The sequence below is a fragment of the Copadichromis virginalis genome, linkage group LG13, assembly GCF_057382275.1.
Source record: "Copadichromis virginalis isolate Kocher_CV1m ecotype Utaka linkage group LG13, C_Virginalis_male_GT1.1, whole genome shotgun sequence".
Taxonomy (NCBI): domain Eukaryota; kingdom Metazoa; phylum Chordata; class Actinopteri; order Cichliformes; family Cichlidae; genus Copadichromis; species Copadichromis virginalis.
Window position 1 is genome coordinate 19023622 of NC_140630.1, and position 14796 is coordinate 19038417.

The 14796-nt window shown below is 41.6% G+C and overlaps 1 protein-coding gene across 1 annotated transcript; it reads left to right on the top strand.

Annotated features, from left to right (window-relative positions):
- The first annotated feature begins 1526 nt into the window (after positions 1-1526).
- On the top strand, positions 1527-5710 carry npm3 (nucleophosmin/nucleoplasmin, 3). Its single transcript, XM_085477776.1, has 5 exons — positions 1527-2624; positions 2826-2911; positions 3023-3142; positions 3217-3310; positions 4927-5710. Exons 1-5 carry the CDS (start codon positions 2552-2554, stop codon positions 5034-5036), a joined length of 483 nt encoding a protein of 160 aa, XP_085333902.1. The 5' UTR covers positions 1527-2551; the 3' UTR covers positions 5037-5710.
- The last annotated feature ends 9086 nt before the right edge of the window (positions 5711-14796 follow it).

Sequence of the window (14796 nt, forward strand, 5' to 3'; positions counted from 1 at the left end):
AACTGCTCATTTCACCAGACCTGACGGGCAAATTCACTCATGTCATCCCTTAATGCTTTGTTTCAGCGTTGCATACCAGTACATGTATTTTCAGCTGCGTTTCAGCGAGGCGCTCTTGGGATCACTGAGGTTGTTGAATCCTGTCACCAAATGTGAAAATGGCAATGGTTTCAACACTGTTTAGTTCAGTTGACGTGGTTTGGAGCCGAAATTCATACCCTTCCTCCCTCACAAGCTCTTCATTGAATGTGTTTTTAAGTCAAAGCTATAATTTGCTTTTATGAATTTTTTTTTTTTTTTTCTTTTAAAAAGCACTGTCACTCATAGGAGTGTTTAACCGGTTAACTGAGGATCTGTGGTTGTTACTCAGTAGCTGCCTGCCAATGTGATGTTTTGAAACTGTGCATTCATAATGTGCATGAGTTGTAATGGATTTGTTGTGGCAGATGCTGGGGGGGGGAAAAAAAAAAAAACTCATCTTCATGCTACATAGAGGAAGAAGCATGCCACTCAACCCTATGAATATAATACTGTTGTTCTCGGAGAGTCTGTAAACTCTGTCGATCATAAAGTGTTTTGTTTTCTATATTGAAACTGATGCTGGTTTAGTTAATCTCTTGTCCTGTACAGCCGTTTTACCTGTCAGCCAGGTGTGAAACTCGCCCACGGGATCTGCTATCTGTCTGCTGAAACAGCAGTATAATTTTCACACTTGTCTTAAATGGTTCATTTTGCAGTTTGCTGATGCTTGAGCTTTCTCCTCTGCCAACTAGATTTGATTAATACTTGGCTGTGAAAGAGAAAGGGCTCCAGTGGTAGATTTTCAGTTAAGGGGTGGGGGGGGATCATTAAAGTGAGTTTTCCATTGTAAAGTTTGTATGTAAAGTATATAAAATGGAAAAACTAATAAACGATAAGTGACTGTTGCTTTGTCCTGTGCGCCACTATTTATCTAGAAATATTTTTTTAATACCTGTCTGCAGTGAAAGATTTCATGTAAGGTTTTTAGAAGTAAAGGGAAAGTAATATCTTTACATAAAGGAATATTGACCTGTTCAGATGGGTCGAAGTGACCTTTGGTTTAATGTCCTTGTTAAAAGAATCTTTATTGCAAACAATTATGTAATAATCAACAGCCAGTGGTTAGGTACACCTGTTCAACTAGTCATTAAGGCAAATATCTAATCGGCCAATCACATGGCAGCAACTCAGTGCCTTTAGGCATGTAGACATGGTCAACATACCTGCTCAAAATCAAACCAAGCATCAGAATGGAGCTAAAAGGTGATTTTTTTTTTATTTTTTTTTTTAAAGTGACTTGAAATGTGCAATCTGTGATGCCAGACAGGCTGGACTGAGTATTCAGAAGCTGATTATCTACTGGGATTTTTCCCAAAGTAATTTCTAGGGTTTATAGAAAGTGGTTTTAAAAATCAAAATCAGTGAGTAGCAGGTTTTTTTTTTTTTTTTTTTTTTTTTTTTTTTAAAAACGTAGAAATGACTTGAGGTCAGAGGAGAATAGCCAGACTGCTTTTGAGCTGATATGAAAACAACCATAACCACTGATTTACAACCAGTGTGTGCACAAGAGCATCTCTGAACACTGAAGCAGATGGCTTACAGCAGCAGAAGACCATGCTGGGGTGCCACTCATGTCAAGTAAGGGCAGGAACCCAAGGCTGCAAGTTACATGAGATTGCCAGAACTGGAAAAAACGTTCTGGATTTCTGCTGCAACATTTGTAATGGTATGATCAGAATTTGGCGTTAAAAAGCTGAAAGCACGAGCTCATTCCTGCCTTGTATCAAAGATTCAGGCTCCTGGTGGTAATGGTGTGACGGGTGTTTTTTCTGCACACTTTGGGCCCCTTAGTACCAACTGAGCATCATTTAAACACCAGTCTGAGTATTGTTGCTGACCATGTCCATCCTTTTATGACCACAGTATGTCCATTTTTGATGTCTGCTTCCAACAGGATAACACTCAATGTCACAAAGCTCAAATCATCTCAAACTGGTATCTTGAACATGACACTGAGTTCACTGCACTTAAATGGCCTCCACAGTCACCAGATTTCAACAACAGAGCACCTCTGGGATGTGACGGAACATGAGATTCCCATCATGGATGTGCAGCAACTGTGTGGTGCTGTAATGTCAATATGGACAAAAGTCTCTGAGGAAGGTTTCCCCCTGGGTGAATCTATGTCACGAAGACAGCTCTGAAGGGACTAAGTTTAAGCAGATATTATTAGCATTAGCAGATAGTATTGTTCACCTGTAATATTCTATATTTCACTGTATTTTACATTAAGTTCAATAGTTTTTAAGTTTATTAGCCACCGCTGTGAATCAGCTCAGGTAAATGAGAAGTTCATCACGTGTTTTACTCAGGCAGCGGCAGCGCCTGATTTCTGTAAAAGGAGGCACGGGCGCGCACTGATGACGTATCAGGCACGCGTGTAGGCTGCGACGTGCTTGTTATTTATCGTGGAGAGCTCATTAGACAGGAAAGCGCCAGCAGAATACTTAACTTTTACCGCTTCTGCAAAATGTCTTTCCACGACGATGAATCCTCGGACGTCGGACCGAGCGGTCAATCCAGGCTGGAGAGCTTCCTGTTCAGTAAGGGCCTGTTAAACAGTCTGTCAGAGATGTTCTGTAGGCGCACACGTGGGTTTCTGCTGTGATGTTCCTACAGAAATTTCTTCCTCCTTGTTTTACTGGGGATTTTGTTTTGGGTTGTTTTGTTTTTTTGTTTTTTTTGGGGGGGGGGGGTTAATAAAATCCGTTGTCATTTAATTGCCGGTCTTACTGTTATTCCAGGTTGCGAGCTGTCCTCCAAAGTACCTTTCTACACTTTCCAAGGAGATGAGGAGGAGGACCTGGAGCACTTCCTTGAACTCAGAACAGTATGTACAGTTTTGTTACCATCATTGGGATTTACCAGCGGCACGAACACACCAGTCAGTCACACTTTAGTCTGTCAGCAACAGTGATGTTCGGTGTTGTGATTGCTGCAGGTTTGCTTGGGTAACGGTGCCAAGGAGGAGAGCAATGTGGTGGAGGTGACAGCCATGAACCACCAAGGAAAGACGATCTCGGTGCCCGTTGCCAACCTTCACATCAAGTGTCTCCCCATGGTGTGTAAACTGAGGCTGATGTGCCACACAGCTGAAGTTTGATCTGTCTTAACTTTGATGCTTTCTGTCGACAGGTGAGTCTGGGAGAGTTTGAGCTGAAAGCCCCAGTCACCATCCGACTCAAGGCCGGCACAGGGCCAGTTTCTGTCAGTGGGCTACACCTTATTGGTAATACTCTACTTTCTTTGTGCTTTAACACTTTAACACTGCCAGTACTGACATTCTAAGAAGCTCACTGACAATATCTCATCTGTTTTCAGCCCCTTCATTGTATTTATATCAAAATGATAGTAATCAGTGAATAATAGGAACTGATCCAGTGCAGGTACTCTGCTTTTCAAACTGAGTTGGCTGACCCAAATAAACATGCAGCAGGAATTTTGTATTTTTATTTGTAGCTGATTATAAAAAAATTGCTCTGCTTGACATTTAAGGAAGTTAATTAGAGTAATGCTTGGCTGTAGTTGATTGGTTGACTTATTGGTCTATATTAGGGATGGGCAACAGTTTTTCGCAGTGTGACGTAATAAATAAAGCAAAGAGCCAGACATTCAAACCTCTGAGTTCCAATATGTCACCCCTAACCCTGAATTACTCTAAACTGCATGAATTTTGGTAGGTATAACATGTAAGAATAATGTCCTTGTTTCAAAAATCAAGAGCTTTCTTCTAGAAAGTTTGGATAAAACAATCTGCTGAAATCCTGTGTCAGCTTTTAATTTTCTATATTTTAAGTGAAGGCGTTGTAATTAATAACTGGGGGGAAATGATTTGCACACAAGTGAAAGCAGTGCCGAACAACATCTATAAATATGGATCCTCATTCTTATTTATTTGCTGGGAGGCAGGGCTTGTTTAGTTTGCCTAAAACTCTTCCCCCCACGAAGATGTTTAACAATTCCTCCGTAACTTTAACAAAGAGTTTTGACCTCTCAGCATGTATCGCTATCGTCATTTGAAGACTGTAACAGTAGTTTCCCTTTTTTTTTTTGTGTGTGTAGCTACATAATCAGAGACGACCCTCACTAACTTCTGATGCAAACCCATTCATTTTGTTTTATAAGCAGCTCCAGCTTATTCATCGTACTTTTAAAAGAACGTTTACTCAAATTAAGTCCCCCTACCCCGAGACGTTCCCCCTCTCATACAAGAGCCTTCTTCAGTTCTACAAGCTGATTGGGAATCCCAGGTATTTAACCTCCACTGGGGTTATCACCTTGGAGGCGGTCCTGACACTTCTACGTGAACCTGAAAATCAAGCTTAGTTGCCTTCGGCTTAAGTGCTTAACACCTATGATATTTTGAAAAAGATCTTTTGTACCTCACAGCCTTTGAAAAACGACAGTCTAAAGCGGCGGCTTTGGGATCCAAACGCATTTAATTTTCAATACAGATGAATGCTATGAACGTCCTGTATAGTGAAACACCTGGAGTAACCTTGGTGCTCCCTCACCCTGCTAGACAAAAGGTTAAATATGTCTCTGGGCAATAAAACTTTGTAAAAGAAATCTGCAACTTACACCTTACAATTTTATTTCTTCTGCTGTTTCAAGTTAGTGTGTGCGTGAGGGTCAACTGTGAGGGCACATTCAGTAAAGCGACCTTTCTGGCCCTTAAAGAGTTCACCATTTTCTATGTTTTTTTTTATTTTTATTCTTTTGTTCTTTTAATATGAAACAAAATAACAGAACATTTAAGGGCCAAGTCTCGCACACGCAGTCGAGATGGTGGTACCAGGATTCGGTGTAACACGGTGAGCTGACATTTTCTCCTGATCTTCTCAGCCACACAGGTCGAAGACTCCAATTTGTCTGAGGAAGAAGAGGAGGAGGAGGAAGAAGAAGAGGAAGAGCTGCCTGCTATCAAACCAGCAAAGAAGAAGCAGAAGCAATAGGTGGAGGGTTCACCGATGGTTTTGTTTTGTTTTTCTGAAATGGCTCACTCTCTGATGCATTTTAAGAAATAACACTTTTTTTGTACCAGACGGACACATTTTACAAAGTTCCCACTTCTTCCACACCAGCCGCGAGAACGCTGTGTGTGGTGGCAGCTAATGGTGCAGTCGGAGGAATCACGACTGGCTCTGATGTTCTCGCCTCTCCTCTGTTTCTCACTGCGAGCATTGCAGCAGTGTAACTCGCTTGTAGAAGAACTGTTTTGTTTTGTTTTGTTTTTTTTTGTTTTTTTTGCTACCCACAGTTTTATACTGTATATAATTCAGTCACCACTGAAGGTAGTGGAAGAGGTGTCTTTTTACCACCAGCGGATCCCGGTATTGTTTAAAAAGGCCGATCTGGTAAAAAAATAAATAAATAAAAATGTTGTCGTCCACTTATCAGACGGGAAAGAAAATGCGTTCCAGCTCAAACCGAGTGGTGCAGACGGATGGTGATGTGCGCACGTCTTGATTCGTAGGAGTGTCATCCTGCCAGTTGTAATATCAGAATACTGTTTTTCTACGTGATGTTTCAATCCTAAATGTGAAGATTTGTACTTAAAGTCAGAACAAGAAAGCAATTTTGTCCAAATAAATGAGAAATCCCAGCACAATAAATAAAATCCACAGTTTGTCTGTTTGTGGTTTGCTTTCTGTTAGCTCGCAAAATTTGTACAATTTAGGCCAGCGCTGCTTTTTTTTTGTTGTTCTCCAAAAGTTGATTCTGTTCATCTGGACGTAGCGTTTTCAGTGGGAGAAACCGAAAAGAAGCAGTCGGCTGAGACTGAAGAAGTCACTTGGATGAGTGACAAAACATTTCTCCCACTGAAAACGCTACGTCCAGATTAACAGAATCAACTTTTGGAGCTTTACTTACCTGGATGATTGAGTATGCATCAAGATGTTTGTTTGTTTTTTCTCAAGTGTCTTTGTTAAAGCTCCTGAAACTACAGCCATCTGAAATATTCTTATTTAGCTCAGAGCTGAACCTCTGCTCAAAGTCTTGTCTAGCACATCCTAAAGATTCTCAGTGTGGTCAGCATCTGTGGTCCAGTCTGTGTCTCATGGTTACCGATCCTACTACTACTGCTGCCCGTCACCGCTGCCAAAGGTAGGTCTCCAGAGATTTCTGTCCTGGGCCATTCTTTCCAGCTGTAGCCCATCTTTTTTGCCGGCCCTCGAGGCCTGGAGTTCAACACCTGTGGCGTAAAGCATACCCTACCCAGCACCATCTTCTCTTCCTGATTTCCTACTGCTTCCTACAGCTTCCTGATCCAGCCTTTTACAATTTAAGCCTGATAAATCTCAACATTGTCATCTTGGAATATGCCCAATGCTGTCAGGAAAGAAAGAAAAAAGGTCAATCCCAAATATTCAGGCAGCGGAAGCTAGACCTCAAGTCTAATGGGAGGCTCTTATCTGCACTCTCCAGTAAAAAGAAACATGTTGGCATTTATTTTGCCGGACAGTGCATATTCAGTTCCAAAGTATATCTCTTTAACTGTAATAAAAGATTTTCAAAATGATCAGATCCAAAACTCAATTTGGCAGAAAGGAAGTAAAAGCAACAAACAAGCAGCAGAGAGATACAAAATAGAACCACAAGCAAAAAGACGGGTCCATAAAAATTCGTCCAACTGCAGTTAACTAGCCTGCGCAACAGTACTCGCCAGGTTGTCCATAAACCACCAACAATAGAGAGATCGGGGTGTTTGAAGGGTGAGAATGAAAATAGTGAGGACAGTAAAAGTTTTATGAAGGCAGATACAGTCAGCTTGCATCCTGAATTAGCTTCATATTATCTGCAAGAGTACTTTTGTGTAAAGGCACGATCTTTGCAGGGTAGCTGGAGCGAACTGTTGAACCTGCAGGTCAGAGCCACCTCACTCAACCTCACTGATGTCCATTGTGCTTAGAATGTATCTGAATATACAGCCTTTGAGAGCTTCCTCATCACACATAATGCACTTTTGAATGTGTTTCTTAAAATGCTTCACTGTATAAGAGTTTATCTGAATGATAACGGCCGTTTGCCAGTAAACCATTCAAAGTCCATTCAAAAGTTGTCAGTCAGCGTGCATAAAGATAAGACAAGAGGAAAAGGACATCATTGGTGAACCCGACTCAACTGTCAGCTGGACGTGCTTTGTTCACTTTATCAAGCCGAGCAGCACCTCTGAGGATGAAATATGAGTGCAAAAACCTGCACTCCCAATTTGGCCACTTGTATGTCTGTAGTTTTTTTTTTAATGTATTAAATACTCACAGACTTACTGGTTAAAATATCCAACTGAAACCACTTACAGCCTGGTATTTGCCACTGGATGTTACTTCGTTCCTATGATTTGTAATACCATGTGCCACATCATCAACACACCTATCTAGTTTTTCTAACTAGATGGGTGTGGTTCTTAAAAGCTTTAAACAGAAAAGGTACCTGGACTTAAGTATGTTTCACCTCTCATAAAAGAGGCGTCTTCAGTTCTAAGAACAAAAGGTGGAGAGTCCCAGGTAGCAGGTTTACCAGAGAAGCTCATGAGAATTTTCTCCAAGAATGACCCACCAATGCCCTTCAAATCCAGCCATATCTTTAGAAATAAACACTATATCCCAAGAAAAAAACTCCCAAATACAAGCTAAATAAGACTGTATGCTGTGCAGTGCAGTGAGGAGTACTTGGATTGCTACACAGGAGAGACCAGACAGCCACCCCACAAACACATGGCTCATCATAGAAGCTCAGCTGTACACCTGCACTTAAAGCATAAAGGTCATCCATGTCCTCCTTTACTGTGAACGACCATCATTGAACAGTGGTGGTGTTTCAAGACACCAACTGTCAGCCGCCTACAACGCAGTCTTTGAGAACCCTTCCCACGCACTTCAAACCCGATTCAGACTTAGCCTCAGGTGACCTCAAAGGTCACATTATATAGTAGGGCAAGGTTCACAGTGGTTTCACACTTAACCCCAGTGATGGTAATCACCAACGCCTTTTTCCACACCTTGATTCATGTGATGACACACATGATCAACAGCAGGTCAACAACCACCTCCAAAGGGGACAACCCCCACTAAGGGTTAAATACCTGAGACTCTCCACCTTTTGTTTTTAGAATTGAAGAAGCCTCTTGGATGAGAGGTGAAATGTCTTCACACACTTAAAGAAGTCCGTTTGCCTTCTTTTTTCAAGCCTTTAAGACTACCATGAACTGGAGAACCTACACAGCCATGCATACCGAGTGGTTACTTGCAAAATACATAAACTGCTGTCCAAAGTTTTGCCAACTTATTTTTTTTTATAGTGAGTTGGAAATTGTAAAATCCTTTTAAATACAGACATCTATACTGATCATCTCTTCACAGTGATGGGCAGCAGTCCCACAGAAGAAAAGCTGAGGGAGCGATTGCTTACAAGCAGCACTGCCAGATGTCCGAAAAAGCCTAACACCACAAGCTATGCTGCCACTACGGTGACTTGAGAAATGGGCACCTGACCCCTTGACGGCAGCTTTCTGCTACCTGCAGACCAGTAAAGCCATCTTTTTCTCTAGTCCGTGAGGGGAAAAACAACACATGCACTAACCCCACATGACGTTACATTACCTGCTCTGGATTTTGGATGAGTGTATGTGTCACACCTTTTGGGAAGATTCACCAGATTCCACACCACTACAGTTTAAAAACCTCGGTGATGCGTCACACAGCAAATCAGCGTGTAACAGTCTTCCAACTAGTTAATGTCACCTTCACTCGGAGCAGGTGGTGCTGCTTCTTATTTTCTGACTCATAAACCACATCCAACTGGTCGGTGCTGAGTGGGAGTTTTGTGAACCTTTGCAGCACTTTTATTGCTTATCAGGGTTTTATGGTCCAGCATCTGCGTGGGGCATTAAACGCTCACTTTCAAGTAGAGGTTACAGCTGTGTCCAGAGCAGCGCTTGGGTCTGTGACAATATACTGACTAACACAGGGAGGCCAAATCTACTGCTGAAACCCTCCTTACCGTCACAGACATTTGAGGGACAGTGGAAGTATATCATCATTTTTTTTCACTGAAACACTTTCACAAGGGATCACCACACCCGTGTTGCCACACCAAGTAGCTCTGCATGTTTAGTTTGACAGATTTCTTTTTTATGCCAGATGCTCTTCCTGATGTAAATCCAGAGGATTTTCTGTCTCCTCCCAGGTAAATGTGTAAGCCACATGGTTGATTTGTGATTTTATTCATTGTTAGTCACCAGTGAGAGGAAAGTACCATGAAGTACAATGGAGAAAGCATCCAGCTTGATCTTTGCCAAAGCTTAGCTCACCATAGAAATGACTGATACTGAGTCACTAATTTCTTTCATTAGCTCATTGAAAGCTAACGAAACAGAAAGCTGCTGGTGGATGATGCTGGGCCTCACGGGTGGGGGAAAGAGGCACTGATACGTGTTGGGACTGAGCAGGTTAAATATGTAATTTGACTAAGTTTAATGAAAAGGATTTTTATAGGGCAAATTTAAAAAGAAAAAAGGACAAAAATGTTATTGTGATGACATTTACTTCGCTAAAATTTAACATGAATTCTTTTGGCATTATTAGCTTTTTTCTGCATATGAAGATGGGCATGCAAAACGCATCTGAGAACCAATGGCATATGAAGAGATCACACAACATAGCATCAGTCTTCACTGCCAGAACAGGACTCTTTAAAATATGACTATATCCTGCAAACGTGCAGTTTGGATCGTAGCTCTAGACCCTGCTGAACTTGGAGGTCCTGGACAAACCATGTCTGACATGCATCGACCGGCGAGGTCAAAGTTCAGCTGTGCTGGTAATGAAGGAAGTGTCATTTGTCAGCCCACAGCTGTTCACCATTTCTCTGACCCGATCCTGCATGAACTGGACGATTATTAACCCTACGAAGGCTCATTCATCTAGGATGATAACCCAGGCCAAATCTGAACCATATGCTATCAGAAAATGTTAATTATTTTTTGGGGTTGTGAATCAGGACACAAAGCAACAGGCCAAGGAGGGCTAAACAGTTTGGCTTGTTTTCCAAAACCACTGTAGTGAGAACTATGTAAACATGGCATTAATGACTAACATCTGTAGCCTAATCCTATCTAAAATATATTCTCCTGTAAAACAAACACTAATAATGAATAAATATTTAAATCAGAAACTGTATCAAGTTCCTTATATTTATGAGTTTTCCTGTTTTTTCTGTATTATATATAATATATTTATCATATGTTGTGTTATATATGCATAGATCATAGCTTAAAACATAAAACATAGCTAAAGTATATTTCACTGTCAAATAAAAATGGATATATAGTAAGATTCTCTGGGGGGAAGTGCCTTGTTGATGTCAGAGGTGAGAGGAGAATGGCCAGACTGGTTTGAGTTGATAGGAAGGCAACTGTAATTCAAATAACCACTTGTTACAATCATGCTGTGCAGATGAACATCAGTGAAGCAGCAGCAGAAGACCACACTGGGTGCTTCTCCTGTTAGCCAGGAACAAGATTCAAGGTTTCAGCTGCAATATTCACAGGATAGGTTCAGAATCTGGTATAAACAACAGGAAAGCACAGATCCATCCTGCCTTCAGTGGTTAAGGCTCATGGTGTAATGGTGTGATGGATGTCTTCTGGGCACACAACTGAGCTTAATTTAAACACCACAGCCGACCTGAGCATTACTGCTGCCAGTGCATCCACCCTTTTATGACCACACTGTATCGATCTTCTGATGGCTGCTTCCAGTTAGGTAATACACCATGTGACAAAGCTTAAATCATCTCAAGTGGCTTCTTGAACATGACAGTGAGTTCACTAAAATTGCCTCCACTGTAACCAGATCTCCATCCAATAAGCACCTTTCATATGTGTTGTCTATTAAAAGGGGAGCAAGACGTCACTAGCGAGGTATAGCTAACGAAGTAGTAGGTAACTGCATGTCTTCCTGAGAAACCAGCATGTACGGTAAAGTGCAACTGATGCTTGTTTGGTAAATACTTGGCTGAAACTCAAATTGAAAGTGAAATCCACAAAGCTCACATTTAATGCTGCCATTTGCAACAATGATGTTCAAGTTTGACTTTAAAAAGGTTTTCATTCAAGTAAAATTTCAGTACAGTTCTTATTTTGATCATTTCCAAACCAACCTTTAACCCCCCCGCAATGGTTCACTCCAAGAGTACAAGAGTAAAGACACTTTAATAGTTTGCACCTCTGACACTTGAGTGTGTCACTAGTGTAGCACAAAGTTCCTATGGCAACGACTGACATCACTTTGTACTGTCTCTAATTAATCCAGCTTGTCTCCGTGAAAGATCTCTGACACGTTCAAAAGCACTGATCTCACATGTCTTCATATATACACAGCCAAAAACACAAATATACACACATATATGCACATCCACTGATTCTGCTTACCTGCATTTATACATCTTCCTTTGCTTATTTTCACTGCTTCACTCTAACATGCATTGCATGAATGTTGCCTGTTTCCCTGCAGCTCAAATTTGACAGAGGGCTGGTTTATGTTAGAATGATTTCCCCGAGCAAAAATAGACCTGCAGATCAATAAACATTGGCTACAGATTTTTGTCTTTGATGTTTGTGCACTTGTGTGTGTGTGTGTGTGTGTATGCACTGCTATCCTGGATTAGAGTTTTGGCACAGATTTCAAAGGTCTTATCAGATGAAGGTTAGAATTCTGCTTGGTTGATGAATGGCTGCTCCGTATGCATTCAGCTGGGCATGTTCATGTTCCTGTCAGTGTTAATGGAAGGACTGTTAAAGCTTTGTGTGACAAATGCATTTCTGCCATACTGTAAGTTAGTACATAATGCATCCATGTCAGCCACCTCTAATATCCACCGCTGAACTGGAACAGGCAGGGCGGTTACACAAGCTGGAAGCTGCGCAAATGCATTTCTGACTATGTCAATAATACTAATCAAAGGTCTGAGTAACAGAGGAAGTCAAACCGTACCCAGCTGAAAAAATTCACTAGATCTGTTCAGCTGTTGCACACTCCATTGTGTTCACTGTGAACATAACGTAAAATCATTTTAGAACATTTTCTCCTTTACGAACGTCATTGCACCCTTTGTGTGGGAATCCAAATTGTGGTCAGGTGCATCCTGTTTACTTTAACTGTCCTTGAGCTCTGCTGGAGTCCACCTGTGGCAAACTGGCAAACTGATTAGCCATAGTTTAGAAAGGCACACACCTGTGTATATAAAGCTTCTACAATTCACACTGCACAGCAAGACAATAGCAGCCATTATGACTGGAAACTGCATTGAGGTGCTGGTTCTAAATCCATTTATAAAGGTTTGAGTGGTTATTAGGAGAAACACCCAAGTAACGGAATGACCAGGGCTCTTCTTAGAGTCAGCCAGACTAAGTAGGATGTCTGAGTAAATATTTAATTGGTCTGGTATGTGACCAAGAATTCAGCATTTATTGCAAGAAGACTTCAGATGTTTTCTGTAGAGATCGGAGAACCTGCAGGAAGTTTGACCGCCACCAGACGCGAGCAGTTCTGAGTAAAAGACACATAACAGTCTGCTTCATGTGTTTCAAATCACATGTAAAGGATGTCTGAAAATAAAAACTCAGCAAACATGTAGAATCGTGTTTGTGGGACACAGGCACTGCTGTTGGATGGTCTTCTTTGCAGCTGGGGTCAGAAAGCCCGACAGGAAGGATGAGGAAAAGGATTCTGGCTAAATGCATGTAGGTCTTGCAAGATACCATCGCCAGAGTGCATCGGCTTTGGGAGAGTGGGAGTCGCCTTTCATGACAACAGTCACCCAGTGTTCAAAAGGTCATCCATCCCCCCATCTATTCTCTGTACTGCTCCCAATCGATGATGAGGAATAGCCCCAAACATATAATAAAATGCTGGGAATACAAGGAAGTCTTAAGCCAAGGGGAGGAAGGTCAGCCATTCTGGGGATGACTGAACTGCTGTGCTATTTCCTTTTCTCGGGACAGTTATACTGGTGTTTCTGGATTACAGTGGGAGTATCTGTGAAGCTCAGCAAAGACTCTCTCTGGTCCTGGGTGGGTCAGAAACCACACACACACACAAACACTAAGTTATGTATGCACATTCATGGAAGAGTACCTCCTTCTAATAAATGAATGATCAACAGATATATGTTTACTGACATGGATTTATTGTCATCACAATCCTCTTGCTCTTACCAGACAAACTGGGGAGGTTGTAGATTTCTTTGACTCGTCATCACAGAGGTCACTTCGGCATCCCTTAAGCTGACATCTGTATTACACCCAAAAGAAAAGTGGTTTCGAAACAAGTCTCAGACTGTAACTAGTGGAGCAGAATTAAACCGTTTAAAACATCTTTGGCAAGATCTGAACTTGTCAGTTTGTACACGTTTGTTATCCACTTTGACAGAGCTGTCACAGAGAATAAAATAAACTATCTTAAGCCAGGTGTGCAAAGATTGTAGCCTAGAAGCTCCAATTATTGCCAAAGGACAAGTAAAAAGTATAAAGAACTGAACACTACTTATATGAATGATTTTTAGTCAGTAATACATTCACTAACCACTCTGAAACGTGTGGTTTAGTGTGGCTTGACACAGAAAAGGGTGCCTGAATACTTTCCAAATCACTGTCTCACTTTCAGCTCGGGCTGTGATGCAAATATTGCAGTTATTACTGGCATTAGAGGTTGCAAACATTTGTCAGAGTATCAAGATCATATCATAGGTAAACAGACCCTGAAGATCAGAATTAGTAATAAATGTCAGGGGAGAAAAAGAGAGAAACAGTTCCTACCTTGACTCCAATATCTCTAGTCACTGGCAAAAGCATACAAACAACAGCTGCACAGTTTCCTGCACACTGAGCACACGTACTGCAGGCTCATGTCCTGCTGCAGGCACGGGCGTGTTGTTCTCATACATATACAGCCCCGACACACCTGCCACAACAGAGCACAGCTGTCAGCGCATCAGCCTTTACCCTATACGTGACCTCGCGGAGCTCTCACACAAGCCTAATTATGCACATATACGATGCAACGCACTAACCGCCTGATTGTGTGGCGACACCTGAGCACACATTCACTTATAAAACAGGATTCAACTCGTCTGCACAGAGCCCGCACACAAGGCAACGCAAACCAAGAACAAGCATACCATAGAGGCTTTTCGTCCAGCCCCGTGTTTGTGCCTGTAGTTAGGACAGGGCAACACAATGCACGAGAGAACGATTCAACAAAATTTCCAATTCTTTTATGAGACCTAACAAAAAAAGAAAAACAGCACATGCAAACCCCGCTCTATAGAATGGATCGTTGATTTAATAGGGCTCTATAAATAAAAATGATCATATGGATAAAATGCTCCTTTGGAACATCTGCTGTATGTTTTATTAATAACACACACACACACAGAGCGAGAAGGGACAGTGAACAAGGGGAATGCTAATTGGCTTACACACAAACACACACATACGCACATTGTCAGATTGCCACACTGTAACTAAACCTCAGCTCCTCTCACTCCTCTCCCTCGTGCATTTGCTGCTAAAGGGAGGCCGAGTTATCATGGAAGTGAAACAGATTTCAAAGAAGACAAAAAAACAACAACTAAAAAAACTAAAAGCAGACTGGACCATATAGGAGGGAGCAAGGTTTTATAACCTATAAATAAGTGATGTGCCTTACCATT

Bases quoted from the DNA above. Each gene is read 5' to 3' on its own strand.
- npm3 (XM_085477776.1), top strand. From the start codon at position 2,552: ATGTCTTTCCACGACGATGAATCCTCGGACGTCGGACCGAGCGGTCAA. The intron at 2,625-2,825 runs GTAAGGGCCTGT...CTGTTATTCCAG, and splicing joins GCTGGAGAGCTTCCTGTTCA to GTTGCGAGCTGTCCTCCAAA. The intron at 3,143-3,216 runs GTGTGTAAACTG...TTCTGTCGACAG, and splicing joins ACATCAAGTGTCTCCCCATG to GTGAGTCTGGGAGAGTTTGA.